The sequence below is a fragment of the Sphaeramia orbicularis genome, chromosome 19 (assembly GCF_902148855.1).
Source record: "Sphaeramia orbicularis chromosome 19, fSphaOr1.1, whole genome shotgun sequence".
Taxonomy (NCBI): domain Eukaryota; kingdom Metazoa; phylum Chordata; class Actinopteri; order Kurtiformes; family Apogonidae; genus Sphaeramia; species Sphaeramia orbicularis.
The window spans coordinates 25,867,811-25,893,676 of NC_043975.1; the positions used below are offsets into that span (position 1 = coordinate 25,867,811).

Here is a 25,866-nt window from a genome sequence, read left to right on the forward strand (position 1 = left end):
AGGGACGGACTGGGTCTAAAAAAAAAAGGCCCAAAATGTAGGCCCACAACCCATACACGATTACACATTTAACTAACTACCTGCCAGCATGTCTAGATACTCTACCACAAACCTCGACAATATAGTCACAGAGAATAACATTTCACAAGCAACAATTATTTGTGTTAATTTATTTATATTTATTTACAAAGCACGAGTACAGTCTTAAAATAGGATTTATGAAGGGTTTCAAAATAAAACAATGAATAATGATCAACAAATGATTGAAACAAAAGTATTGTACAACACTGTCAAAGATTAGGTAGCCTAACTTATTACTCTACATGAACTTGGAGTTTATAAAAATGTACTCAAAGCTGTGGGACTAAAGGCTTCTTCAGTAGGTCACAAGTTTCTGCAAGTTCCTCCTGGTTGTCCTCCACAGTCTGACTAAACAGCTCAGTAACCTTTTTGCATTTGTGATAATTTGACCTTACACTCTTGATTTTTCCCACCTTTCTCCTTACGCTTCAGATTCAACGTTTTCTTGCACTCTTCTTTGGGTTTTTCTGTTTAAAGTTTTGTGTATTTCCCCTTCATGATAGCCTAAATAACTGTATAGGCGCCACCTGTTTTGATGTTAATATCGCTTTTTTCCCCCCTGATTCACCACATCAGAGGACAGTCGGTGGGGCTAGAATGTCCTACTGGTCAGTCCATGCCTGTTAGGGGTCAAAATGTTATGACTGATCAGTGTATAAGTACATGAGATTAAATTTTAAGGCTGCACAAACACCAAAGGGCATGAAATCCAGGAAAACTTTCCTTTTTTAATCAATGTTTAATTTCATTAACACTGCCTTAAATCATGGACATGTCAGCCACAGTAAGTCGTACTCCAGAGGAGACAAAAAAAATCTCCTGATAAATGTAATAAAAAGTATTACTATTGAGTAAGGAAAGACTAGTAATAAAAAAAAAAATCACACTATTACAAATGACAAAAAATCCAAAGCTGTCAGTTAAATTGAGATTTAATGCCCTTTGATGCTGTTTTATCAAATAATGGACAAATATGGAAACAGGAAGAAAATATGAGAATTTTATATTTTTGAAAAGTAATGTGTGGGCTCATAAGAATAGTTCCTTCCTGCATGTACACAATTCCATTTTAATCCTCCCTTCAATGTGACAACAAATAAGTAGTACATGTACTCAAGTATACAGATGTATACATTTTCTATTCTTGAGCCTGTTTCAACTTTGCAACATGAAGAATCCCAAACATGTACTTTAAAACCATCGTCGTGCAGCCAGTGAAACAGTACCATGTCATATTCCTCAAGAGACAAGACAAACTACTTAAAATACAAAATATTTATTTTGAAAATGTCTTTATAAGAGAAAACAAAACCCCCCAAAAAAGAAAAAAAAAAAAAAATCATACAAATTGTTTGGTTACTAGCATACCACACTAGTGCTAGGAACTAACAATGAAGAATTGCTCACTCGGGAATAACTCATAGAAGCTCAGAGGCATTCAAATCACATCCACCTCTGCCCTCTTATTTTATATTGCACCCAAACATGGAGGCAAAACAGAAGTGCCAAAAAGTGGCACTAGTGGTGAAATGGCATCCTGTTTCTTATATAAACTTACATAAGCAGGGGGCAGGCATGTGGCAACCTTTCAGATTTTGTTTTCCAACTTATAAACAAAAACACAAAAAACAAATAAAGTGTTTAATACATATCTGAAATACAGTGGGGACTTAACTGTTGGCATTGATATGGTAATGACAAAGTAAGAGCCAGAGGGAGCTCTTGAACCAGAATGCAATATCCCAAGGAGTATCCCAACCTTCCAAAAACTGAACAGTGTGCTTCTGAAAGATACGGAGAAGAGAAAGCCTCGTTTCTGCATACGCTGCTGGTAGCAGAGGGTGAAGCTCCAGAGGTCAATGTTGCACCTTTGAGGTTGCAGTGGAGTCAGCTTAAGGCTTTGTAAGCCCAACCTTAGAGGAGATATAAACATATATGTATTCTTAAACCTTTTAATCTTTTTATTGTGGTTGTACAATATTCCCTGATGGCCTGATGTGGCCGCTGAGTGTTATACAGAATCCTGAAGAATTATCAAAAGCAAAGAGGGAAGAAAAAACAAAAACAAAACAGGTGAAGTGATGACACTGTCCATTGAGGGAGAGGCGAAAGTTTGATGGGGGAATCCTGTTTGTTGCAGTTTGTGGGACTCCTGTTGCTCTCCTTTGTCCCCTTCTTAAAATGTTACACACGCTGGTCAAACACACACAGTTCCTCCATCACACTGACGTGGAAATCTGCTCTGAGGGTTAAAAAAAAAACCACATTCAGGAAAGAAAATGTATCAAGCAATTTTGTTTTGTACTAAATATTATATACTAATAGCAAAAACAAAAAATCTCATTCCAAAAGGCTGAAATGAAGAAAATCCCATTTTAACATGAATTCATGTCATACTCTTCTCACCTATGTCAACTTCTTGGCTTTGTTGTAAAGTGAATCCACAACTTTGCTCATGTTCTGAATTGTTTCCAAGGCTGCTTCGTATGTTTTGTCCACTGGGGGCTCTTCAAATATGATCAAGACACCTTCACCTTGGTCAAGGATTCCTGTAATAAAGCAAGCAGCGGTACATTCAAATAAATGTCTAAATAAAGGCTTAACATTTGTGTTCCTGAATAAATCTGTGCCTGACCGTTGGACTTACCATGAAATTTTTTGTCCAGAATCATCTGCGATAATTTCCTCTCAACATCTCCCTAAAAAGAAAAGAAAATTCAACATAAACACATACACATCTAAACTGGGAATGAAAATGAAGAAAAAAAATGAAAAAGTGTAAACAATCATACCTTTGACAGTTTGATTAGACCAGATATGTGCTCTATCTGAAAACAAAAATAAAGAGCTGGTAAATATAGTACGCACTTATTAAAGATGGTGCCCAAAAACATGAACATCTACACTATTAATTTGACACTAACGTAACAAACATCAGCGTCACACTGGCAGGTTTCCATTGTATAGAAGGTGATTACCTGTACTCTGGAAAAAGGTTCAATGACTCGGATGAGGTTTTGCTCCAGCAGGTTGTCATACAGCTTGGCCAGATGAGTGTTGATAATAGGGTCGTCCCTCAGTTCTGCTCTGTACTCTGTTAGGGCCTGGAGGAGTTTAATTTAAAATATTTAATAACCATGAAAATAAATTTTTTTCTGCAAGTCAACTGTGAAATACTAATAAAAACAAAACTAAAAACAGGAAAAAACAAAACAAAACAAAAAAACAGCTGAGGTTCACTTCTGCATGTGCTGCTCAGTTGGCTGATGTGAGAAACTAGATTACAAATGATCAATGGAGTTTAACTGTAAAAGAGCTCTGAATAGGACAGACTGAATGGGTTCCCACCTTTTCAAAGTCCGCTAATGATCTGTTCTTGCTGGCCTGGGCAACACATTTCAATGCATCCGTCTAGAGAGATAAAGACAAAAGAAAGAAACTAATGTCATTGCACAGAGAAAGCAGAGTTGTGTATGTACAGAATAGAGGAACAACTACATAACTAAAGGCCAAGTATTTCTTTAGCAATTCATTCCCTTAGAATAACATTAAAAGGTGTTTTTTTTTAAATCTTGTAATGTAATCTTGTTAGCAAAGCAGGGCAGTTGTGCTGTGACATTTTTAGACCTAATCCTGATCAAATACAACAAATTTTATATGTAAATGAAACCACTCTTTTTTTCCAAATGCAAAAATTTAAGATCTAGCTGTAGATCAAAAATATGTTAAGCCTATTCCACTGGTGTTTTGCTCATTTTGCTGAAAGTAAAAAAAGGTCCTTGCCTGGCGGCCAGCATATCGCAGCGCCAGTTTTCCACTGATCAAGGCTTGTACCTCCTCTGGTCTGTAACACAAAAAACAAGACATCAAAAAATATAGTACGGGAGAGGTAGACGTTAATGAAAAGCACAGAGCACATATGCGAGCTGCACTATGTTCATGATGACCATGTTAAACATTACTCACGAATTCAGTACAATTTTGCAGAGAAGCATGTATTTGAGTGATGTGATGGCTCGGGGACTGTCGATCGAGTCGTAGCCCTCAAAGGCTTCAAAGAAGTAGGAATAAGCCGTCTTCCAGTCCTTCTCCTCTGCTGCATGGATGATCCCTGTAACGGAGACGGCAGGATTACCATCTGAGGCAAACTGTAAGATGTCAAAAAGTCCACAGACTTTCTGGGCTCAGCTTCAACATTGTAGCAGCAGGTAAATATAAAAGTCCAGTATGTTATGTGATCACAGAACAGACCAGCAGCGCTCAAATATTATTAGACTTTCCAATTACCAGCCACATAGATGATTTTTTTTAGAATGTGTAGTAAATCCAGGACAATACCTAAGCAAACTCAACCCTCTTATCATGATGGGATAATATTGTGGCTCATCGACCCATTTTGTTACCGTTGTACTTTAAGTTTTAATACTGCCCTGTCTGTGCTTCTTGACGCTTTTCTTATGTCTTTGCATTTTTGATTTATTGTCTGTTTGTTAAAAAATATAAAATCTGTCAAAAATAAAGTATAAAAAAAAGAATGTGTAGTAAATCATGTATTGACTGAACATCAATATATCACTTTTAATTCCATCAAGAACCTGTAGGTCCATCTTCATCTATCAATTCACTTGATTCACTTCACCGAGGTAACCTTCAGAATTGGGGAAACCTCTAACCTGACTGCATGTCCAGTGCTGCCTGGAGCTTTGGAGGACAGTAAATTGCGTTGGCGGTGGTCCTAGCTGAGGTGAGGGCTGCACGGGCCTTGGGTAGGTTACTGAGAGCGTGGTACGTCTTGCTCTCCAGCAGCTGAACCTCTACCAGCAGAGCTTTGTCATCCATCTTTTTCAACTCCTGGAGCAACTGGGAGCCTGAGGCAGAAGTGGAAAGAGGAGTTAAATCAGGTGTAATAAATGCTGCGATTACTTTGTTTGTTCCTCTTGTGATAGATTGACCAACAACTTGGAGGATGAAGGTCAAATATTTAATTAAGCTGGTGTGCAAATCTTAAATATCATTGCAAATATTATGTTCATGAGCTACCTCTGAACAGTAGGTTTCATCCTACATCATATAGTATTTTATGGTTCTAATAGTATTTTAAAATAGGAAAGTTGACACTATTGGGTGAAAAAAAATGAAGACTGCGCTATAGGCCCTTGATGAACAAGACAAAGCTGATATAAAAGTCTGTTCTGTAGACACTCACCAAGCGCCAAGGCCTCCTGGTATCTTTTGGTGTCAAAATAGAGGGAAATCAGTCTTGCCTGGAGGACAGAGAGATGCAGAGAGACATGCTGAGAAACTGTGCCAATCTATTGCTTTAAAAAGGAGGTCATGTACCAGAGCAAAAGATGTGCAGCATACAAATACCAATAACAAAATCAAAAAGCTTAAGCATGGGAAATGTATAGTAAAAGTACTTCTATATGATGTCAGAGATAGAATTAACAAATATTTTCATTCCCATTTCTTAAGTGATGTGTGCCTTTCCTTCTTCATATTCATAAAAGATTTATTATTTCAATGTTAGTTAGTACAGAGAACACCCGGCCAGCAATGAACAGGATGTTGCCAGTTCATTGCAGGCCGTTGATAACTGGGATTATACAGAGCCAATACATAACATTTTGCTGATCCTGTATTTTTAATTTGCCAAACTCTAAACTTTTCTCTGGCTGTAAGTGTAATTGTGCATGCAGTGCTTTGGCCAATCCCCAATAATGTAAGTGGTCATCTAAGAAGTGACAGAAAGAAGTGAAACTAAGCGATGCTTTATCAAACATCTAGAGTTATGCATTTTAAATGCAAGACTGAGAAAAATGCTGGAAACCTGGTTCTCAGCATAATCCAAGTAAATCTAAAGCATCACCAGACGAGTCAGAACATGTTCAATTTGAGCTGAAAACTTGTAGCTGCTATTTTTGAGGCTGTGAGGATTGTGTTTTATAAATGGAGGCCGTGTGTAAAAGGTAGGCCAGGATGAGTGACAGCACAAATACAAAGACTAGTTCAAGTAGTCAAAACACTAAATTTCTGTCTAGTGAAAAAATGTGGCATCTACCGAGTATTAAATAATTTGTACTGTTTCACCAAACATGAAATCTTATGCACAGTATAACTGTAACAGAACCAGACTTATCAATAGATTGCATTTACTTGCACTGACATGCAAAAAAGTCTCAAACTGCTCAACTATGATGCATAACTCAGAGTTCCCAAATTAAATAATTTAAGTAGTATTTAATGTCTTTATGAAGTTAAATCCAACAATTAATGACAATAATATTTTTTTTACTGTGAGGACAGTGTGGATTGTTTTTTAAGTTGCTCATCTTATGCTACTGTTACCGCATAGAGACATCTTTATAAAATCTGCTTACCTCCAGAGCCTGTCGTAGGAAGGTCCTTTTCTCAGCCTTGGCCCACTCAATGCATTCAAGACACAGCTCAACCTCCTGCCCTGTTGCTGCCTCCATGTCAAGAAACAGGTCCAGCAGTGAGCGGACCAGCCTGGCTGCTTTGGCCTTGCTGATAGAAATGAGGAAAGGCCTCACAAATTTCAGCAGCCCTCCAAGCTCTGGCCACAGAAAAGAAAAATACATTAAAAATAATAATAATTACAACACATCCAATAAACTTAAAAAAAAAAACTGCTAATGCATTACATGTGCATTGTAAGAACATGTGAGATGACTGAAAAAAAAAAAAAAAGGTTTAAAAAAATTACCTGCAGCCTGTCCCGTCTTGGCCAGGAGTGTCCCCAGCTCCAGGATGCTCTGTTCTTTAACCCTGACAGCTTCCTCATCATTTTCTTGAACATCTCTCCTCACTGATAAAGGAACACAAATAGTAATTATATTAAAACAGTAATTGATCTTTTGAGGAAAATTTTAAGTAATCTAAATAATTTAAATTTAACTCACTGGTCTTTTAATCCTTCACTTAAGATTTACTTGTTGTTCATATTTTCAAGCAAATCCCATGACAAACATTATTTGACAGGCCATACACACTCTTAAAGACAGATTTAATCCTGTGCAAAAGTGTGGCTTAAGACTCTACATAACAACCGAGATCTGTAGCACTGAAAATGTAATGATTAATCTTTAACAATGGACACGATGTCAGTAGAAAAATACATTTAAAGTATGGATTCTCAATGTTGCATATGTTGACAAATTGTACATAAAACACACAATACCTACAGACCTGCTATCTCGGGCATTGGTGCAAATGGTGCATTATTTCTTTATTAATGTCGATGTTATCAGGGCTACCTTTAAATCACGTGAAAGTGTCATTAACAGATGATACGGAACTAACAAGCGACCTGATAGCTGAAGGCTAGTGTGACAAGGCAATTTGAGGACACCGATGTGTGTAGAGTAGTACCATGTACATATGCTAATACCTGTAGGTAACATCAGAGACCTCTGCGCGGCCCGTAATTCTAAATTACCCTAAGACACCTAAATATTAATTCACTGCGCTTTCTGCCTGTCACGGGGCTTCCTTTCCTTGTGTCAATAACATGGCTTTCCCTTGTCGCTTCTGACAACAGGCTAAAGACGTTAGCAAGCCATAATAGTTATCATGCTAACGTGACATCGTCAGTTCAACGTTAAATGTAGATCTCGTTAACTTCAGAGCCGGGATCACTGACACAACGTGACAAACGCTACAGCTTTAGGAAAACATTAAATTAATTATTGACAAGAGGTACTTATTCCAGACGAAGGCCTAAAGTTAGCCAAATTGCTAACTAGCTAGTCACCACTAGCTGCTACCATTGCCTTATCGTTCAACAGTGAGTCAGCACGGTACACCACCGGCATAACGACACAGGCTAGCACGCTAACCTCATCAACTAAAAAAAGAAGTAACGAGTAACAATGATCGGGGAAATCGTGTCCATCTAGAAATGCTAAATGCAAACCTACCTATTGAATGGAGAATATCAATAGAGGCGTTGCGGTCCGTGCTAATGAGAGACTGGGCTCTCTGAAATTCAACCACTGCTGCAGCCGCCATCTTCCTTATTCAAATGCTGCCTGAATGAAAACTACGTACAGGGACTACGTTACCTTGCGTTGTGACGTCACCGTACCACTTGCATGTTGGGATTTTTAGACCTTTGGGAAATGTAGTTATGTGAAACCGGTTAGTACATCGCGTGCGTTGGGTACCTCTTAAACATTTAAAAAGGCACAAATCACTTCCATTTTATTTTCTCTATTACGATTAAATCGCATTACACGCACTATCCTTCATCGCAATTAGACGTAGCCTGTAGGTTTGTAGAGTATAAAACACATTAATGTGACTTCTACAGGCTAATGAAACAGGTACCCTACAACACGTGGAACCGCACCCTGAATATTTTTTCCCTGCAAGGGTAGAGAACCAACCATGAATGAACTTACCACTTTTTCCCCCACTAGATTTATATTAGATTTGATCAGATTTATATATTTATCCAGTAGGCTAAGGAAAATTCAGAATTCAGTTCAAACATTTATTTAAAATTCAATTAAATTAAACAAAAATTGAATTAAAACATGCAGGCCACAGTAAAGTAACCTACAGTAGGCTATAGTATGTAGATGTAAATAACCATGTAAATTAAAACGAGGCAAATGGGTCTTACAGCAATGTGGGCTTATTATTATTATTATTATTATTATTATTATTATTATTATTATTATTATTATTATTATTATTATCGTTATTAGTGGTAGTAGAAGTAGTTGTAGAAGTAGTATTTGAGATACATGACAGGCTAGAATAAAATAGAATAGTCTGTGTAAAGTGCCAAGTATTAAAAAAAGAAATGGCCTATTAATCTACAAACATAGATGAAAACTAAAGGTGAGAGGAGAGAAACAGAATAGATGATAGGAATATGAAATGTAAATAGGCTATGAGTATAATGATACACAGAACACTACAACAATTGAAAAAAACGGGAATAATTACCGAAAATGAATTAAATACAAACTCCAACATACTGTACCTAAATGGTAAAATGACACAGCCTACTGGTAGGCAATAGGTAGCAAAATTACAGTGTTGATGAATCGGTGGCCTATATAGACAGGAATTAAAATACAGACTCGCTGAAATAGCCAATCACAAAGGTTTATAAATGCATTCAAAATCTAAATGTCCAAGGGTTGATGGTTGTTGGTTTTGGGGTAAATTACTGTAGGTGTTGACTGTGCTCTGTGTGCTTCAGTGCCCGCTGTGCATACTGTTATAGGCGGAGTTGGTTCCCAGCATAAACAGCATCGTGCACAGAGCGCAGAGCGGCGCCCCACCACCGCCTTTGCGTCAACCGTCCTCACACAGTCAATGACACAACACAACACCAGCCCTCGCAGCATCCGCATCTCACGGCCAAGAGGACCAGGAGCACATCTTCATCTCAGCATCCATTCCACAACTGTCTGCTATCCTCTGCGCACTATCAACAACAGGCGCGTTCATCCACCGCTTGCTTTTTTGCATCGGCTTGGATTATTTTTCTTTGTTACGTTTTTATCAGCGAGATGGTTTTACAGTGATTTTTTTTTTCTTCTACGGAAAAACAGGTTACTGCGTGAGCCGCGGAGCATCTTTGCAGCTAAGCTATTTTTCCCTTTGAACAGGAGATCGGGTGAGTTGCAAATAGTGATATGTTGGTCACACATTTTCCTCTTGAAAGTATAGGACTTTAAATTACATATTCGTGCAGCCATGATATTAGAAATAGAAGTGATGGGCAGCCTATTTCACTCGGAAGAATGAATGCGACGACATAAAGCTGCAGGTTTTAACCAATGCGTTTATTAATATACTGCAAGATCTTAAGAAAAAGGAAAGAGACATGCGATATCCCCTCATATTTAGTCGAAGCCACCGCCTATGGTCAGCGTTTCATTGCGACGCAGACGCTGGGTTCTGGGTTTCAGCACCATGGAGAGCACCCGACGTCCATAACCCTTTATCACAGCAAGACCCAAAATAAATCATTAAAATCTAATCCAATAAAGCCAGATTACAGGTTAATGTTTTGTCTTTTCCACAACTAAAGAGACAGACATGGGCTTGCCATTGGGTGATGGAATGAGGATTAGAGCATCATGCGCAAGTCAGCTCCATCCACTGTATTTCAGCTATGCATAGATACTGCGGAACGGAAGACATTTCTGTCGTCCATAACTATACATGTATTTGTTCTTAAGCACGTTCAACCAACGTTAATGATGTGACCTTGGATTTGTTTTTTTAGTATGCAGAGTTCTATAGGTATCACACGCGACCTTCACCAGTCCTGTATTGTTGTGGTGTTTACGTTATAGGCTTCCATCTTAGTAAGAGGGGTGGCGCATGGCTCACTGTGACTAGTCGGCCATTGCCAATAAAACACGCATCTAATATTATAAAGCCTTTATGAATATACAATGCAGAACAGATTTCAATAGTTGATTAATTCGATAGTATGTTACTTTCTATAAATAGCTGGCCTAAAATCCCATCTGTTGCTTTTCTGATGTAAGGTTTCTATCCTTTGCATGTAAATGTAAAGTATAGAAAAAACTGTATGAAATATTTTTACCTAATTTTCATGCCTGTTACACACAGAAAAGAGCAATCTATACTGTATCTGAATTAATTATGGGAAGTTTTCATCGATTTCACCTCTTACTGAGTCAAATCAATACTGGTAATGAGCCTGATGGTCTGCTGGATAAACCTCTGAATATGAGATATTACAGACAAACAGAAAAATATTATCTGATGTAATCTTGTAGAGATTAGATTTAAGTTTTTTTTGTTGTAAATAACCACAATTAATGCACAGGTAATAGTGTATAGGTTTTGTCTAATTTTTTAAAATCTTTTCTGTTTCCAGAAGACGTTGCTGCCCACCTGAAGACAGACACGATACAGAAATATAACAGAGGCTGTCTCAGTCAAGCTGATTGTTATCTCCTCAACAGGCTGTTCATTGGACAATCTCCTACTAGGCTTTAGATGCCCAGTGGCAGCCTGTAGCCCGGGACTTCCAGCTCCCAGAAGCATTGAGTCTTTTAGACCCCCAGGAACTTCCCTGGCAGACACACTTCTGACCCAGTGCGGCAAAGCTCCTGGACGCCTCTCCGAGTCACTATGGGAACCGTGCTGTCTTTGTCACCTAGCTACCGAAAGGCGGCTCTGTTTGAAGATGGACCGGCCACCGTGGGCCACTACACAGCTGTCCAGAACAGCAAGAATGCCAAAGACAAGAACCTGAAGCGGCATTCGCTCATCAATGTGCTCCCATGGAAGCGGATTGTAGCGGTGTCTGCTAAGAAGAAAGGCTCCAAAAAAGTGCAGCCTAATGGCACCTACCAGAACAATGTAACGCACCTGAACAATGAGAACCTGAAGAAGTCACAATCCTGTGCCAATCTATCCACCTTCACACAGGATCAAAGCACTCCAGCTCTCACCAAGAGCTCCAATAACACAACATCATCTGTGAAGAAGGCACCCTTAACCAACTCCAATGTGGCCCCTGGGACCCCTAAGCGAGTGATTGTCCAGGCCTCCACCAGTGAGCTGCTGCGCTGCCTTGGGGAGTTTTTGTGCAGACGTTGCTACCGGCTGAAACACCTGTCACCTACTGACCCAGTGCTGTGGCTACGCAGTGTGGACCGCTCCCTGCTGCTCCAGGGCTGGCAGGACCAGGGATTCATCACTCCTGCAAATGTGGTCTTTGTCTACATGCTGTGCCGTGACGTGGTCTCCTCTGAGGTGGCCACAGAGCATGAGCTGCAAGCAGTTCTGCTTACCTGTCTCTACCTGTCTTATTCATACATGGGCAATGAGATCTCCTACCCTCTGAAGCCCTTCTTGGTGGAGAGCTCCAAGGAAACCTTCTGGGACCGCTGCCTATCCATCATCAACCTGATGAGCGCAAAGATGCTCCAAATCAACTCAGACCCGCACTACTTCACTCAGGTGTTTGCTGACCTGAAGAACGAGAGCCAGAAGGAGGAGGAGAGGAGCCGCCTGCTCATTGGCCTGGACCGGTGAGGGGATGCTGGGGGGGAGCTGAGGGGTTTACGGGAGGTGGGGGATACTCCAGTCTGGCATTTTGACAAGTTTGAAGTGACAGGCTTTAAAGCTTATTTCTACTATTACAATTTATTTATTATTGTCCAAACTGAAGTGGGGCTAGGAAGCAGTGGATTTTCAACAACTGTGATGAATAGCTGAAGACACTTAAAATTGTGTGTGAGTGAAGGGGCTTTTGAGATTTCTGATGGTTATTTTGACTGATCTTAGTTATAAATATTATCATTGTATTAACAACATAAGAGATGCTGTTGCCAACAAAAATGGAGCATAGGGACTTTGCTAGTACAAGACAAAAGATCAACCTTTTTGACTCTAGATACTAAATCAAGACTAAATTCTATTTTCAAATAACTAATGAGTGGATTTCTGTAAACCTGGGAATGAAAGCTTTTTTGACAATGATATATAAACAAAAAATGCCAGACTCGGGTATATCCTTTGCTAACATACAGTACATATATATATAAATATATATCTATATAAATACTGAAAACTCTTAACAATTCATACAAAAAGACAAACATTTGAAAGGGAAGCATACATCTACAGCAATGAATGTGGACAGAACTGAGGCTGGTGCAGCCTATAGTGACCTTCTGACTGTTTGACAATGTGATGTGCACTGCCTACTGCAGGAGGGTGAGGGCCATCGCCTGACTGACTTTCTTCATGCATCATGGGTGAACAGGCATCCCTGGCTGCAACAAACCCTGGCTCTTTGGAATGCCAACACCCACATCCCCTCAATTACATGGATACGCCTGGACATTTTTGCTGCAGTGCATATCTGGCCATCTAGCAAAGAACTGGAGGGGGCATCACTACTGGATCCATGTTTTGTGGCTTTCAGTTTGTAGCTCTGCAACAGGACGTATACAGTATAGTGGCCAAATGGATGGACAATAAGCAAGAACTGAATTGCAGGACTTTTGATAACAAGAGGATGTGTGGCCGATGATGAGTGGTCATACTATGTGTGTTCAGAAAGACCTACTTTATTTTCATCTAGAAAAAAAAACCACAAGTAAATGGATGTTTTACTCCCCAAAGGCTTATACCTTATGGAGGCTTATTTATTGCTTTTCTGAAACAAGTTTTCTTTGTTTTTGTTTTTTTTGTTTGTTTTTTTTAATCTTATTTTTGTTCTGTTTTTTTTTTTATTTTTTTTTATTTAGAAATGTAATGTTTTGCACGTGTGCCATGCAATTTTACAGAGTTTGGGGGGAGTGAGGTAATTACTTTTCTTGTTTTTACTTGATTTGTAAACCAACTGCATCTGCATTAGAGAATGCTGTGAACAAAGTGACACTAGTTTATTTAGCTATGCTTGCTAAAATAGACTATTTGTTTACCAGGGAATTCTTTTTGTACTTTTGTCGATAGGTTGTATTGCAACCACTTTGGAATGATGTTTGATTTTGTGCTTATGATTCAGCATAGAAAATGTTAAAACAGTGCCATATCTTTGATGAAAATCTCACAGGTCTGAGAACACTCTGAAATACTATACTGTATGTCCAGCTGTTAAATGAAGGGATGGATTTTCATCTAGTAATAACTACTTACCGACACCTTATTTATTGCCATTCATGTATTTATTATTTTGGCACATTTGTAAATGAAATACCATGATAAAAACCTTAGAAAGGGACAGACATTAAGGAGAAGTAGGTGTGTTTATCTTTGGTGGGAATGAAGATTGATTGTGGTTAAAGCAAATGAATGTTGCAGGGATTAATGATAAGTTTCTAATTAAAGCCCTTAGATCAAAACCAATGTTAAATCTGACCACACCAAAGTCACATCAACTTGGACACCTTGACAAACAACAGTTTTTCTGGCTTTTTACTGATGAGGATGCCCTGAAAACATCCTTTTTCCTACAACACTGGCCTACATACATAGCTATGACAACCTGCTGTCTCACATATCAGTAGGAGAAAGCACAGCCATTTTCTTGTGGGATTAATTCTTTCAGTGTCACTCAGTAATTGCAGAAAAGCACAGCTTACCTTGTGGATAATTTATCAGTATCATCTCATTGTAAATCTAATGTGAGGGATCATCACAGATATCTGCAGACTGAAGGAGATACAGTGATGTTTGCAGAATAAATCACATTTTTAATTGGAAAAATCAAGGCTGTAGCTTTTAATAGGAGCACCAATACAACTAAGATGGGTAAGCATACTGTACAGCTAATGTTTTATAGCTGTCTTATTTTCATAGAATAGTTAAGGCTGTTGTACTGCAGCTTCTTACTGATCCCATTCACTGGAGAAGTAATCTATTTCCACTAAACTGTACTTTTATGACCAAACAATAACACAACCTAAGGATAATACATTTTAAAAGTTTCCATGTTTCACCTCAGTATGAATAAGTTGTGCACAGCCTCTTTCTGTGACAGTGTTCTGAAAAACTTAACACAAAACAATTATGGCAATAGCAACATGTAGGATGTCAGTTTATACAGTATCACATTGAAAGTAACGTTTTAAAATTGTTCCCAGATAATGGTTGGAGTACTTGCCTCTGCTGCTTTGTTAGTGTGAATCACAGGTAACTAACATCTCTGTTAGTTGCAACCTTTGACCTCTCTTCTACGGCATTGACACTACCATGTGGAGTAGATCAAGGTGAGGGTTTGCAGTTGCAGTGTTTGTTCTGGCACAATAAGGACAGGCACGGTTTGGAATTTGGGCTTCTGTTCTGGCAGAAAAAGTAGGGCCTTTGGGGTCAAGGGTGTCAAAAAAGAGAACAAAAACCTTCTCTCTGTCTACTTCTACCCCAATTCACTGAAATGTGCCATTTTTTTCACTTGCATCGTTAGATAGTTGTTTGAGAAAAATACTTTCAAATACTTATAAAATATGAAAAAAGATTCAAGTGATAGTTAAAAGATTTCTGTCAAATTTTTTTCTGTATCTTGTTGCGTACTTTGTAGAAAAAAAAAGAAACCGTGGTTATGAGCTTCAAAAAGAGAGGCGTTCAGTGGCTGCATGTGTGTGTGGGTGTGTGAATGTACCTTTGTATGTTAGTGTGTGACTGGCAGCATTTTATTTGTACAGATGAATGTGTGACATGTTTTCTTATGGACAATTGGAAAAGGACACTTCACTGGAAAACGACAGGGAGGGGTGTAGACGCTGTTCAAGAAACTGTTTTTTTTTTTTTTTTGGAAAAAGACAAAAAGCTGTTGCTGTAATTGAAACATTTTTCAGTTAGTTTCTGCTTATTTTGATTTATTTTTGTACTGTGATGGAAAATAAAATGCACTGATCGTTCAAGATCGTAACTTGCCGTTTACTTCTTTGGCTCTGTGGATTCAGTTTTCTTTAAACTGCTTCTGGCAAAAAAAAAAGATGTTTTAAATCACATTTCATAGCTGTTTGGGTTTCACTGCCTTCCATCAATACCAATAAATGTTACTGCAGCTTATTTACAGTATTCAATAGAAGTTTATTGACACTTGGTGGATTGTAAACATGAGGAATGAAGCAATCCACTGGCACAGAGTATGATTTTCTTGTCCTTTTGACTCATGGTTGATCTCATTTAAATGATTAAATCTCTTAACGCTGATTGGTGGTTTTAATAAGTGGAATGAGTTTAGTAATCTATAATCTATACACATGGATTTTAATGGCACAAGTGTGAAAATGTGCAGATCATCTTTGGTCAGGTCGCTCACAATTGAGTTCCATTTCTTTAACTTGCGGGTCAGTCGGTGCCATCTTAGTCACTGCCCTTGAGCGATGACTTATCCCATTCGCTGCAGAAGAGTCTCCTCCATCAGCCAGTGGATTATAAATCCCTGCTGAGGTAGCGACTGATGGCTGACACAGTAGCAGTGGAAGCAGCGCTGTCACGCCAACAGCAGTGGTTTTACCCATGTCGACGTCACCCAATCAAACAGCTGTTAGTGGGTGGATTAGCGTTGAGCTCCACATCTATTATCGCATCACACATTAGAGTCAACAGCTGACCTCGGGTAACATTTACTCAACATGACGTCACTTTTCGCACGATATCCGAGAGTAAGATTTAATGTTCAAAACACAGACACAAAGAGATAACCTGTAAAAAACATACCATAAAAGGAACTGCTGCGGCAAATAAATTTATTAATAAAGTGATTAATGAACTTTAATTGTGGAACATCATGGAATGAATCTCTTGCATTTATACAGAATACATTTGGACAAAACAGGTGAAGTTTCTATTAGACTTTGTATTTATGATATGAAGTACTGGAAAATTACACAAATATGCAAAATATAAACTTAATATAAAATTAGGCACTTACTGAATGAGTGTTTTATACCCACACATTTTGTTTACAATAACAGTGAGGAGAATTTGTCACTCTTTGGCTACTATGGAAAAACTTAAGTCAGGGGCAAAAATAAAACACAAAAACCACATAAATAAATGGATTTGTTACAGGGTCTCACTACAGACAAGGAGAACAATACAATGGCACATGGTACCTAGCTTTCACATTCTTTTATGATCATTTCCTACTGGTGTAATTAGGAAAAGCCTGTTATTTTTGCACCTACTGTATTGTAATTTCTCATTCTCTATCCCATAGCAGAGATAATCAATATTATGGAAATTAACCGTTGTTGATTAGGTTTGCACACTGGAGACAAATCCAAGCTCATTAGCAAGTGGAAAATTCATTGCATTTACAGTTCAGGTTATTATATTCTCCCTGTTGTGCAGCAATGGCTTTGGTGCATGAAATACTCATTGTTTGACATGTTTTGTTGCTGGTGTAGTTTCTCTCTTATTTCCAGGTTTAACATTCCCTTCTGGGCATATGACAAGTGAGAGGGAAAAAAAAAAAAAACAAAAGAAGAAAACCTTCACTGCCCTGCAGGATGGTACAGTCAACTGGGCAAGGAGCCAAATGATTTGATAGACGAAGGGAAGTGAAAAGGAGGAGGAGGAGGGAGTAGAGAAGAAGAAGAGGCCAAGCAGGGCTTTGTTCACCCATAGCGGTAAACCCCCCCACCACCACCACCACCCCTCCTCTTTCCTTAAGAAAGCAAGGAGAGGAGCGCTGAAGTGAGAAGTGACATGGAGTCCATTCTAATGATGAGCGGTGAATAGCAGAGCAGAGAGGAGGAGAAGCCCTGTGGGAGATTACCATGCTGGAGGATATGGAGAGCTGCACTCTCTTGTCCACACACACACACACAACACACACACACACACACACACACACACGACTCCTCACACTCATTTTCCTGTGCCTAAGCTCCATTGAAAACCATCTATTAGTGCTACCAATGTCACTTCTATAATCCACACTATGAATGCAACACTTTTCTCGCCTAAACAACTCTTTCCAGCTTCATACTTCCTTATCAAACACAGGGACAAGGTCATTTAGCTGCGAGGTAGAATGGAGATTTGTTCCTTCAAAAGACAGGGGCACTTAGGAAGTAATTAAGATAAACGACTTATTCAGACAACATTGGAGTACAATTAGACTGTGGCGCTGTGGCTACAAAGGCCACTAACAAGTTGTTCTTCCTCTCAGTTTAATGTAGAAGAACACATTTGCCTCCTCAACTAGGCCAGGCACCGAGGGAGCTCTGATTCATAACCTTGGGCTGTCGTCTCTCACTTTAGTCTCCACACATACAGAGCAAACACAGATAAGTGGCTAAGAGGCGACCTGTCGTTACTGCATGAATGGCATTTTCTGCCATACCATGAATACTCTATACCACAAACAGTAGCTTAGCAACAGGCAAAATTAGGTGTTTTATATTCTAATATAAGAATGACATATGCAGAACATTGTTAAGCAGCAACAAACACAATTTCACATCCCAAGAAAACAATTTTCTTCCACTTGTATTTGCTCAATCTCTGGATAGATGTTCATACTGAACATGCAGTGTAAAGCCTGCCACCTCCATCTCATAAGCTTCTGTGCTGAAACTAATTTTGTAGTGGTTGGAAAAAAACAACATATTTTAACGTGCTAACACTCACCAAATAATGAACCCAAAGTGAAATATTTCATTAAATGTAACAGCTTGTGCGAACAGTAGAAACCAAACTCCGAGTGTTCAAGTGCAATAATTCGATCAGTGTGATTTGGCTTTTCACACCGAGGAAAGCAAATGGGAGGGTTTTAAAGAGACAGAGACAAAGTAGTAAGTCCATCTGATAACACTGTGGAGACAAAGCTGGAAGCTACAGACTTTGCACCTCGTAACCTGCGCCCATTCCTTCCAGGCTCTCAGTCTGCTGTGCTAATAAACACGCATACAGTACAAGCATGAGCACACTCAATCGAAGAGCCGTACTCACACACTCTTTGTCTGATGAAGGGCTATTTGTCAAGTGCCAGACTCTTCCACTGACTAAGGTCTATTCGATCAACACAAAGACAACCAAATAAAATATAAAGGGGAGGAAAGTTCACATGGGATTACACTAAACTGGCCGGCAACACTGTCGCAGTAAGTCTTAAATTTCAAACCTTATGTTCAGTCAATGAAAAAATATAATGCTTTGGATATAGTCTGTTATTGCCTTCCATTTGGTTTGAGTTATATCCCTTTGTACACCATATGCAGTATAAGTGCTTCTCAAACATATTTGTAGTCTTATGCTCATCATATATACTCTAAACTTTAATATATAAGTAGTATTGGATTATTATCAAAGTAGCAGTAAAGAATAGATGCAAAAATTTAAATTAATAGACTTGCACGTATCAGGATGCAATGCTCAGGATATGCTCAACACATCCTCCTCAGCAGCCTGTGAATAACTAACAATGAATCTGGAATTTGTGCCTCAGACACATCATGAACCACTATGAAGAAGACAATTTCTCTTCCTGTTCCCATATGTGATTGTAAACATCTAAGTTGCACTTCCAATCATTTACCATCTAGGTAGACACTGTACACGCTCAATTAAGAGAATCATCAGTATTATCAATTAGACTCTAATCACAAGTATAGTCCTCTAATTTAACGCAGGAAAAACAAAGATGGGTGAACTATCAAACATAAACACCACGCTGCTCTACCTCCACCACTGATGCAAGGATTATAATTCCTGCAAAACCCGTGGACTGTTTCTCATTATGCAACATCACAGGTTGCAACATAATCTTCTTTCACCTTAACTGAGTTTTTTTTTCCAATCAGACAATAAATCATTTACAATAAACTGCTAGTCATGAAATTTGGACTTACAAAAAAAAAAAAAAAAAAACAACTTTGGTGGATAATCCTGTAGTGCATATATCAAAACTTGCGTAACGAAAGCAATTTGCACCTAGTCATATTGTACTCTTTCTTTTTATATGAACATTGCATAGAAATCTACAAAACAGGTTGAATTTGGCATGGCTTGGATCTGAGGATTCAATTAAACCAATCCTCTTACAGAGGTGCTATCGACATCCTCATATTATTGGCAGCAGAAGTGAATCAGAGGTGAATCATCATCCTGGCCTCATTTGAAATCTGCTGTCACTGTCTCCCTTGGCCTCTTTTAGTTGCCAGGAACAGCCAGTATGTAACCGGAGCGGCTCTTGGTGAAGTCGGGCTGCGACTGGTTAATCTTGGGTTCGACGATGACTGTGCACTTCCTCCCGTTCATGCTGCACTGGATTGGACTTGCAATGTTGACCTGCAGCTTCCTTTTCTCACTGCAAAAACACAAACAAATAAAAACATGAATAATAGTAGAAGAAGATAGCAGAAAGTAGATGATGATGGCATATCCTCCTTGGGTAAAGTGGTATCTGTTACTGATATTAGCTTTGCTTTATTAAAATAGATTACCAACTGCAAAGTAGTAGAGTAGTTTCAGGAAATGGCATTTTAAATTACTCAGCCACATACATAGAAAACTTAAGTGATATGCCATTAAACTTCAAAACTGTGGCACATTTATGGAAAATCTAGTTTCCTAGTTCAACTCCAGACAAAAAAATGGGTGGATGATAGGAATAATACATAACTGATAATAACAATAAAAAAGGTTTTCTGGTTATATCCACACACAATATGACAGACAGACACATAGACAGACTCCCTGACCCCTATATCCCCCCCCGAATTATATCCCTGGTGAATAACACAAAAGAAAAAAAAAGACACAGATTATTTTATTGAATCCCGGCAGTGTACCGTCTCACATTTCCTAGCAAAACATCAGCCCATTACAGTTAAAAGTATACTTTATGTTTTCTCGTAGACCTGGATTATAAAACAACTCTAACATATAGCCAGCTCTCCACAGTTGCTTCATCGCGCATTCAATTATAGTTTAATGGTATGAAATAAAATATGCATAACCATTAGCAAACTGTGTGGAGTCAGTGTATTATGGATGAAAAGTATGCAAGGCTGTTGAGGCCATAAATCACACTAATCCTCACACATTGCAGCTCCTTCTCACACATACACCTATTACGCATTACCTATTTGGATGCTCACTTATACTCACTTTAATACAAATACCCTGGACACAGCTTTGACTCATAAATCATACTTGCCATTTCCCCATCATACACTCTCATGAAACCCATTATATCACTATAGTGGCTCACAAGAAAGGATACTATTGAGAATACTGAAAATTATGTGTCAGAGCCTGAAAACAACATCTAAAAGAGAATATGTCAAAGGAAATGATGGTAGTAACTATACATTATATAGATAGAAGTGTAATATGAAAGAGAATAATAGTATGAGCGGAAAAAACTGACAATGTAAGTGCAAAAAAAAAAAAAAAGGAGATATATATATATATATATATATATATATAAAATGTATATAACATATAATTTATTTAACAAGAGAACTGCCAAAAGTTGGTATATTCCCAAAAGGGCCAAAGGGATCACATTTCTAGTCCACAAAAACATCCTCTGTCATTGTATTAAGTCATTCCCTTCAAAAAGGAACACATTGTATCATAACATTAATCTAAAATAATGGTGTGAAAATCAATGCATTTCTATGGGGGTATTTTTGACCCAGTGGCTGTTATAGGTATAAATGCCCATATTTACAATCTGGACTACAATCCCCAACTTATTTTGAGTTTTTTTGTCACAGGTTACATGTATACAACAAGCCGTTGTATATGAAAAGATATAAAGTCAGTAACCTAGGTGAAAGCAATATATAAAAGCAAAATAAAACAACAACAAAGAACAAAATAGGCAACAAACAGTACCTCGACATTACAATCTGGATTTATCTTGACTGTATTAATCCACAAGGAATGTAACCCAACAAAATTTAAAGAAAAGTCAAAAACTGGGGAGCTTCAACATTTTATAAAATAGAATAATACATAACGAAAAACAACCACAAGTAAATTTAACCTCTTGGGGTTCTAGGGCTAAAGAATAGTAGAATGAGAAAAAGTCAACATATGTATGGGAAAATAATGGTACGCATGTGAAATGAAAATACGTTCAAATATGTCTAAGAAGGAACAGTAATATGTCCATCTAAAAACAGAACTACAGTATGTTTAAGGAAAAGAGTTAATGCATGTGAGAAAGTACAATTGCATCTTCTGTTCAGTCCAGTTGTAATTTATAATTTCTGTTCAGATTTACTTCAACACTGAGGAATTTAGTCATTAACTGTATTTTTTTGTGAGAATGGCAGTTATTCCTGTACTGTATATATAGCTCACACAGAATCATTTCAGTGAGAAATGTGCACTTATCACTTACAGACTATTTTTACAGAGGAGCATGGCATTGAATAATGACCAGGAGAGTGTTATTTCAGAACGCAGATGTTGTAGTGAAGATTCATGGTGTAAAACGTCACCACTGCATCAATTTATTCACTTCCTGATTTGTCATAATTAGTGTATTAATACTTGAGCTATGGTTAAAATGGTGTTCTGTGACCTTGACCTTTGAACATCAAAATCCATTCTGTTCACTCTTGAATTCATTCTTGTCATGAGGTGAATGTTCCTGCCAATGTTTAAGAAATTCCCTCAAGGTGATACTGCATTTGCAAGAGTGGAATAAGAGATAACGCAAGAGCTTAATGGCTGCCGACAGCATCAGAGAAACAGTATGAGAAAAAGTAATGTCTGTGACTGAAAATTGCTTATTCAACTCACAAGAATAATGTAAAGGAGGAAACAGTAATATGTATGTGTTAATAATAACAACAACAATATGATTTGAGGAAAGAATACAGAATAACTGGTAATTGTATGTGACAGAATCATTTAACAACAACTACTAACATTTAGACTACATTCAGAATTTGTTAGCTAAATGTAATGCCTTTCTTAATATCTATTATTCTATTGCATACTCTTAAATACTATCATTAGAGCATACAATGTGATCTCTTATGTTTAGGGGAATCTGGGTTAAAAACAACTGTACATGTAGGAAGATGTGATGTTTTTAGTTTTAAGGGCATAATTGCATGTGCCATGGTATAATAGCACTTGTCAACAAGAAATACAGTAGAAAATAATACTGCGAGTGGAAAAAAACTTGATTTATGAGCTAAAATACCTTTTATTGCACAGTGATTATATTAGAGTGTGCATGTTTCAACACACAGAGTAATAAAATTAAGATGAATAACACAGAAGAAAGCAGGCAGGAGTGCTGTTGAAGGAATGATCCATATGGCGGTGGTGGGCCGGGGCACAGCAGTGGATTGGCTTTTAGTGCCTGTCACATTTAGTTAGGACCTTTCTGGGTGAATGGATGCTTTGCCTCGTTTGCTCTTAAACGGAATCGATGACGGGAATCAAAGAGTGAGACGAAGAAAAAGGCATGAATTGTGAGACTGAGAGGGAAATGTAATGCAAATGTGGAGAGCAATGAGTGTATGACTGTGATAATCGCTCTCTGGCTGAGACACAGTGAGAAAAAGGAGCTGAATGTAAATGTAAAGAAGGAGAGGAGGAGTGTAAAATTATGAAAATGGAAAGGCATATCTTACTGTTTAGCACTTAGTCTCATTGTGACACAGTTTCTTGCTGGCACAATTAGTGATAATAGATGTCAGTGCTACTGGTAAACAAATCTACAGGCCCTCAATTCACATAACTGACAATTCTGACAATTCCTGTCCCTCAGTTCTAAACACGGGAAATGAGTCGTGAACCTGATGACACTTACTTGTTGCGCAACAACAATAAGTCATAAACAACGGCAAAGGCTTTGACTGCCCACGCTGCACTCCTCTGCAGAGTGTGTGCATCTCAGCTTATGCAGAGCGAGAAACTCAGGGTAGCGCTGATGCAGGTTTCCATGGAAACCCCCATGAACTGAACTCCCCCATCTGTCATGGCTGCCAGCCAGTGGAACTGTGTGTGTGTTTTGATATGTCTCTTTCTCTGTACGTCTCTCATCCTATTACTTCTCCATCTCACTGTCTTGCTCAAATGCCAGAGGGGATTTTGTGCTGTGCTCCTCTTGAAGGGCATGCGGGGTTACACTCACAAACACAGAGAAGTACCAAAACAAGAAAACACTAAATAAAACACATCGCTACAGAGCTTCCATTGGGTATACAGAAAAGGCTTCTGACACTTTTCTGATCTGTCAGCACTGAACCGTTTCTGTATAAACACTCTGGATTTCCAATAAAAAACTAAAGATCACTTCATCTCTGAATAGAAAAATGTGATCAGTTGATTCTTAAGGTCACTGGTTGGCCTTTTCCATCAGGCGCTGGCCTGAGCCAGTCAGCACCCCGAGGGCAGACTTAGTCCTTCATTGAATGGCCTCTCCGACTGGAAAATCAATTTTTTCCCTTTCCCTACCCCCATTCCCTTTGTGAATCTTTGCCCTTCAAGCCATGTGAGTCCGGGCTCACTTGCTCCCAAAAGCACCCCCTCTTCTACAGTAGTTGAATGGAAAAATAATAGTAAGAAAAGTTTAAGTGGACTCGAAAAGAAAATTAAGTTTAAAGGGTCGAAGAGAAAATTTATTAGGCAGGGAAAAAGTTGAAGGCAGCAGAGTTTAAGAGTAAAAAGAACAAGGAATGTGAAGAAAGATAATACAGAGGAAGTAAAAGAGTCAGAGTACTGAATGTTAAGAAATATGAACAGAGTAAGAGAAGTGGGAGAACTGATCAGAGCTATTTTCAGGTTGAGGAGCCTGGATTACCTCCAGTCTGTGAAGCCATCCAGTCCCACCTCTGAGTCATCCCATAATAGTGTACCTGGCACTCCCCCAAGCTCTCTGCTGCTGAAAAATATATGAGCGCTGCAGGTGGGGATGAGGGAGAGAGGGAGGGAGCGACACTGCAAAGCTGACTTGCTGAAGTCTTAGGCCTTTGAGAAGGTGATCAAAGCTGAATCTTTGCTCACTTTTAACCATGATGACAGTGCCATTTTAGGACAAAAAAGAAATCAAAGCACATCCACTTTACACACCAGGACTAAATAGGAGCAAAAATACAGTTTTCTTGATACAAAATGAGAGTTTATAATTTGTGTAGCTTCAAGACATGAGTAACAAATGTGATGTGAACTTTTATATTGGTTAGGGTAATTTCATTCACTACAATAAAAATAAAAATACAAAGCAAAACATCAGACTTTCTCTTTCTCACACACAATAATGGGAAAATTCTGAGGATAGCACTCTAATAGTCAAACAGGGCTAAGTTGTCCAAATTTTGATTGGTTAATGGGTTGCAGGTATTAAAAAGCCCCAAAACAAAAACAATCAACAATCAACCAAACCCTCATGGACAGACATTATTCTTTATAGGGTTAATTGTGTTGTATGTGGGATCCCAAGCAGGTGAAATTCACCTATCTTACTCAACCTCCTCTGAAATATGTATATAATCTAATAAAAACATTGTAGAGCTCAGATAAATATTCCTTATTAAGCTTCTCTGTGTACTCGTGGGGAGCTGGGAAGCTAAAATCTCAGTTACTGCTTGTTTAAGTTAATGAGCACCCGCTTTACTGCAGATGTGATGCTGTGTTAAAATAAATTAATAAAACGTTCAGTGTAACGGCTGGTTTTTGCAGTATATTCAGAATCATTACCACTTTTGCTGGTGTTATTAATAAGCAGCACATGCTTTGTGCATGTGCTTGTAAAACTGATTTAGTTTTGAAAGGCTTTTACTGTGTTTTTTTTTTGTAATGTAGTACAGTGTTAATGTTGCTGATAACATTTTCTCTCAGCTGTGGAATTCAGACTACATTCCATATTTTTTCCCCCGGGAATATATGCTTAACTTTAGTATTTTTCTTTCTGTTCCTTTGAATTAATTGTTTAACATGGCTGCCTGCACCAAAAAGTGCTCTAGTTCTATTCGACTTGTAGTCATTTGGTCTAGTCATTGGACTTTTAGGATATTAACTTATTAAAATATTTTTTTTGGGGTTCAGATCAGTGTCAGGAAGAGAACAAAAATAAAATAGTTACACTCAAGCAAAAAGAGGAATATAACTTCAAAAGATACACTCAAAGTAAAGATACATAACATGTATGTACTGTATGTAGTGACAGACAGATTCCTGCAGCTCAATATGAACTCAGAAGGAGATTTGACCCTTCTGCTGATCCATCAGAGACTTATTACTGATCTCCTCCTCACATACAACCCTGACCAAATGATGCCTTTCTATATTCATACTAAAAGTCTCTTCCCATCAATATTT

The 25,866-nt window shown here is 38.3% G+C and overlaps 3 protein-coding genes across 7 annotated transcripts in view; 1 reads left to right on the forward strand and 2 right to left on the reverse strand.

The window, feature by feature from the left end:
- Positions 1–997: 997 nt before the first annotated feature.
- On the reverse strand, positions 998–8,153 carry psmd11b (proteasome 26S subunit, non-ATPase 11b). 2 transcript variants are annotated; one of them, XM_030122245.1, is made up of 13 exons: positions 8,022–8,153; positions 6,809–6,910; positions 6,462–6,658; positions 5,288–5,345; positions 4,755–4,949; positions 4,048–4,192; positions 3,865–3,925; positions 3,430–3,492; positions 3,060–3,185; positions 2,874–2,909; positions 2,729–2,780; positions 2,488–2,630; positions 998–2,318 (listed from the first exon to the last, which is right to left on the reverse strand). In XM_030122245.1, the coding sequence occupies exons 1-12, from the start codon at positions 8,110–8,112 to the stop codon at positions 2,488–2,490; spliced, it is 1,269 nt and encodes a 422-aa protein (XP_029978105.1). In that variant the 5' UTR covers positions 8,113–8,153; the 3' UTR covers positions 998–2,318. The 2 variants fall into 2 exon arrangements, with proteins under 2 accessions (XP_029978105.1, XP_029978104.1); XM_030122244.1 differs by having other exon boundaries at positions 998–2,323.
- Positions 8,154–9,415: 1,262 nt separating this feature from the next.
- Positions 9,416–15,473, forward strand: cdk5r1b (cyclin dependent kinase 5, regulatory subunit 1b (p35)). 4 transcript variants are annotated; one of them, XM_030122251.1, is made up of 3 exons: positions 9,416–9,736; positions 10,976–12,137; positions 12,822–15,473. In XM_030122251.1, the coding sequence occupies exons 2-3, from the start codon at positions 11,233–11,235 to the stop codon at positions 12,841–12,843; spliced, it is 927 nt and encodes a 308-aa protein (XP_029978111.1). In that variant the 5' UTR covers positions 9,416–9,736; positions 10,976–11,232; the 3' UTR covers positions 12,844–15,473. The 4 variants fall into 4 exon arrangements, with proteins under 4 accessions (XP_029978111.1, XP_029978112.1, XP_029978113.1 ...); XM_030122252.1 differs by having other exon boundaries at positions 10,979–12,137; XM_030122253.1 differs by having other exon boundaries at positions 11,064–12,137.
- An 820-nt stretch (positions 15,474–16,293) lies between these two features.
- The window catches only part of myo1d (myosin 1D), a 113,665-nt gene continuing 104,092 nt past the window's right edge, over positions 16,294–25,866 (reverse strand). The window contains exon 22 of the mRNA XM_030122239.1: positions 16,294–19,879. Coding sequence (XP_029978099.1) covers positions 19,723–19,879 — 157 coding nt within the window. The 3' untranslated portion in view covers positions 16,294–19,722. The remainder of the gene's footprint in view (positions 19,880–25,866) is intronic.

What these genes read in the sequence shown, in the direction of transcription:
- cdk5r1b (XM_030122251.1), top strand. Translation starts at nt 11,233, where the DNA reads ATGGGAACCGTGCTGTCTTTGTCACCTAGCTACCGAAAGGCGGCTCTG. An exon ending in CTGCTCATTGGCCTGGACCG is followed by an intron (nt 12,138 to 12,821) that starts GTGAGGGGATGC and finishes TGCCTACTGCAG; the next exon opens with GAGGGTGAGGGCCATCGCCT.
- psmd11b (XM_030122245.1), bottom strand. Translation starts at nt 8,112, where the DNA reads ATGGCGGCTGCAGCAGTGGTTGAATTTCAGAGAGCCCAGTCTCTCATT. An exon ending in TGCAAAATTGTACTGAATTC is followed by an intron (nt 3,926 to 4,047) that starts GTGAGTAATGTT and finishes TTTGTGTTACAG; the next exon opens with ACCAGAGGAGGTACAAGCCT. An exon ending in AACCTTTTTCCAGAGTACAG is followed by an intron (nt 2,910 to 3,059) that starts GTAATCACCTTC and finishes TTTTGTTTTCAG; the next exon opens with ATAGAGCACATATCTGGTCT.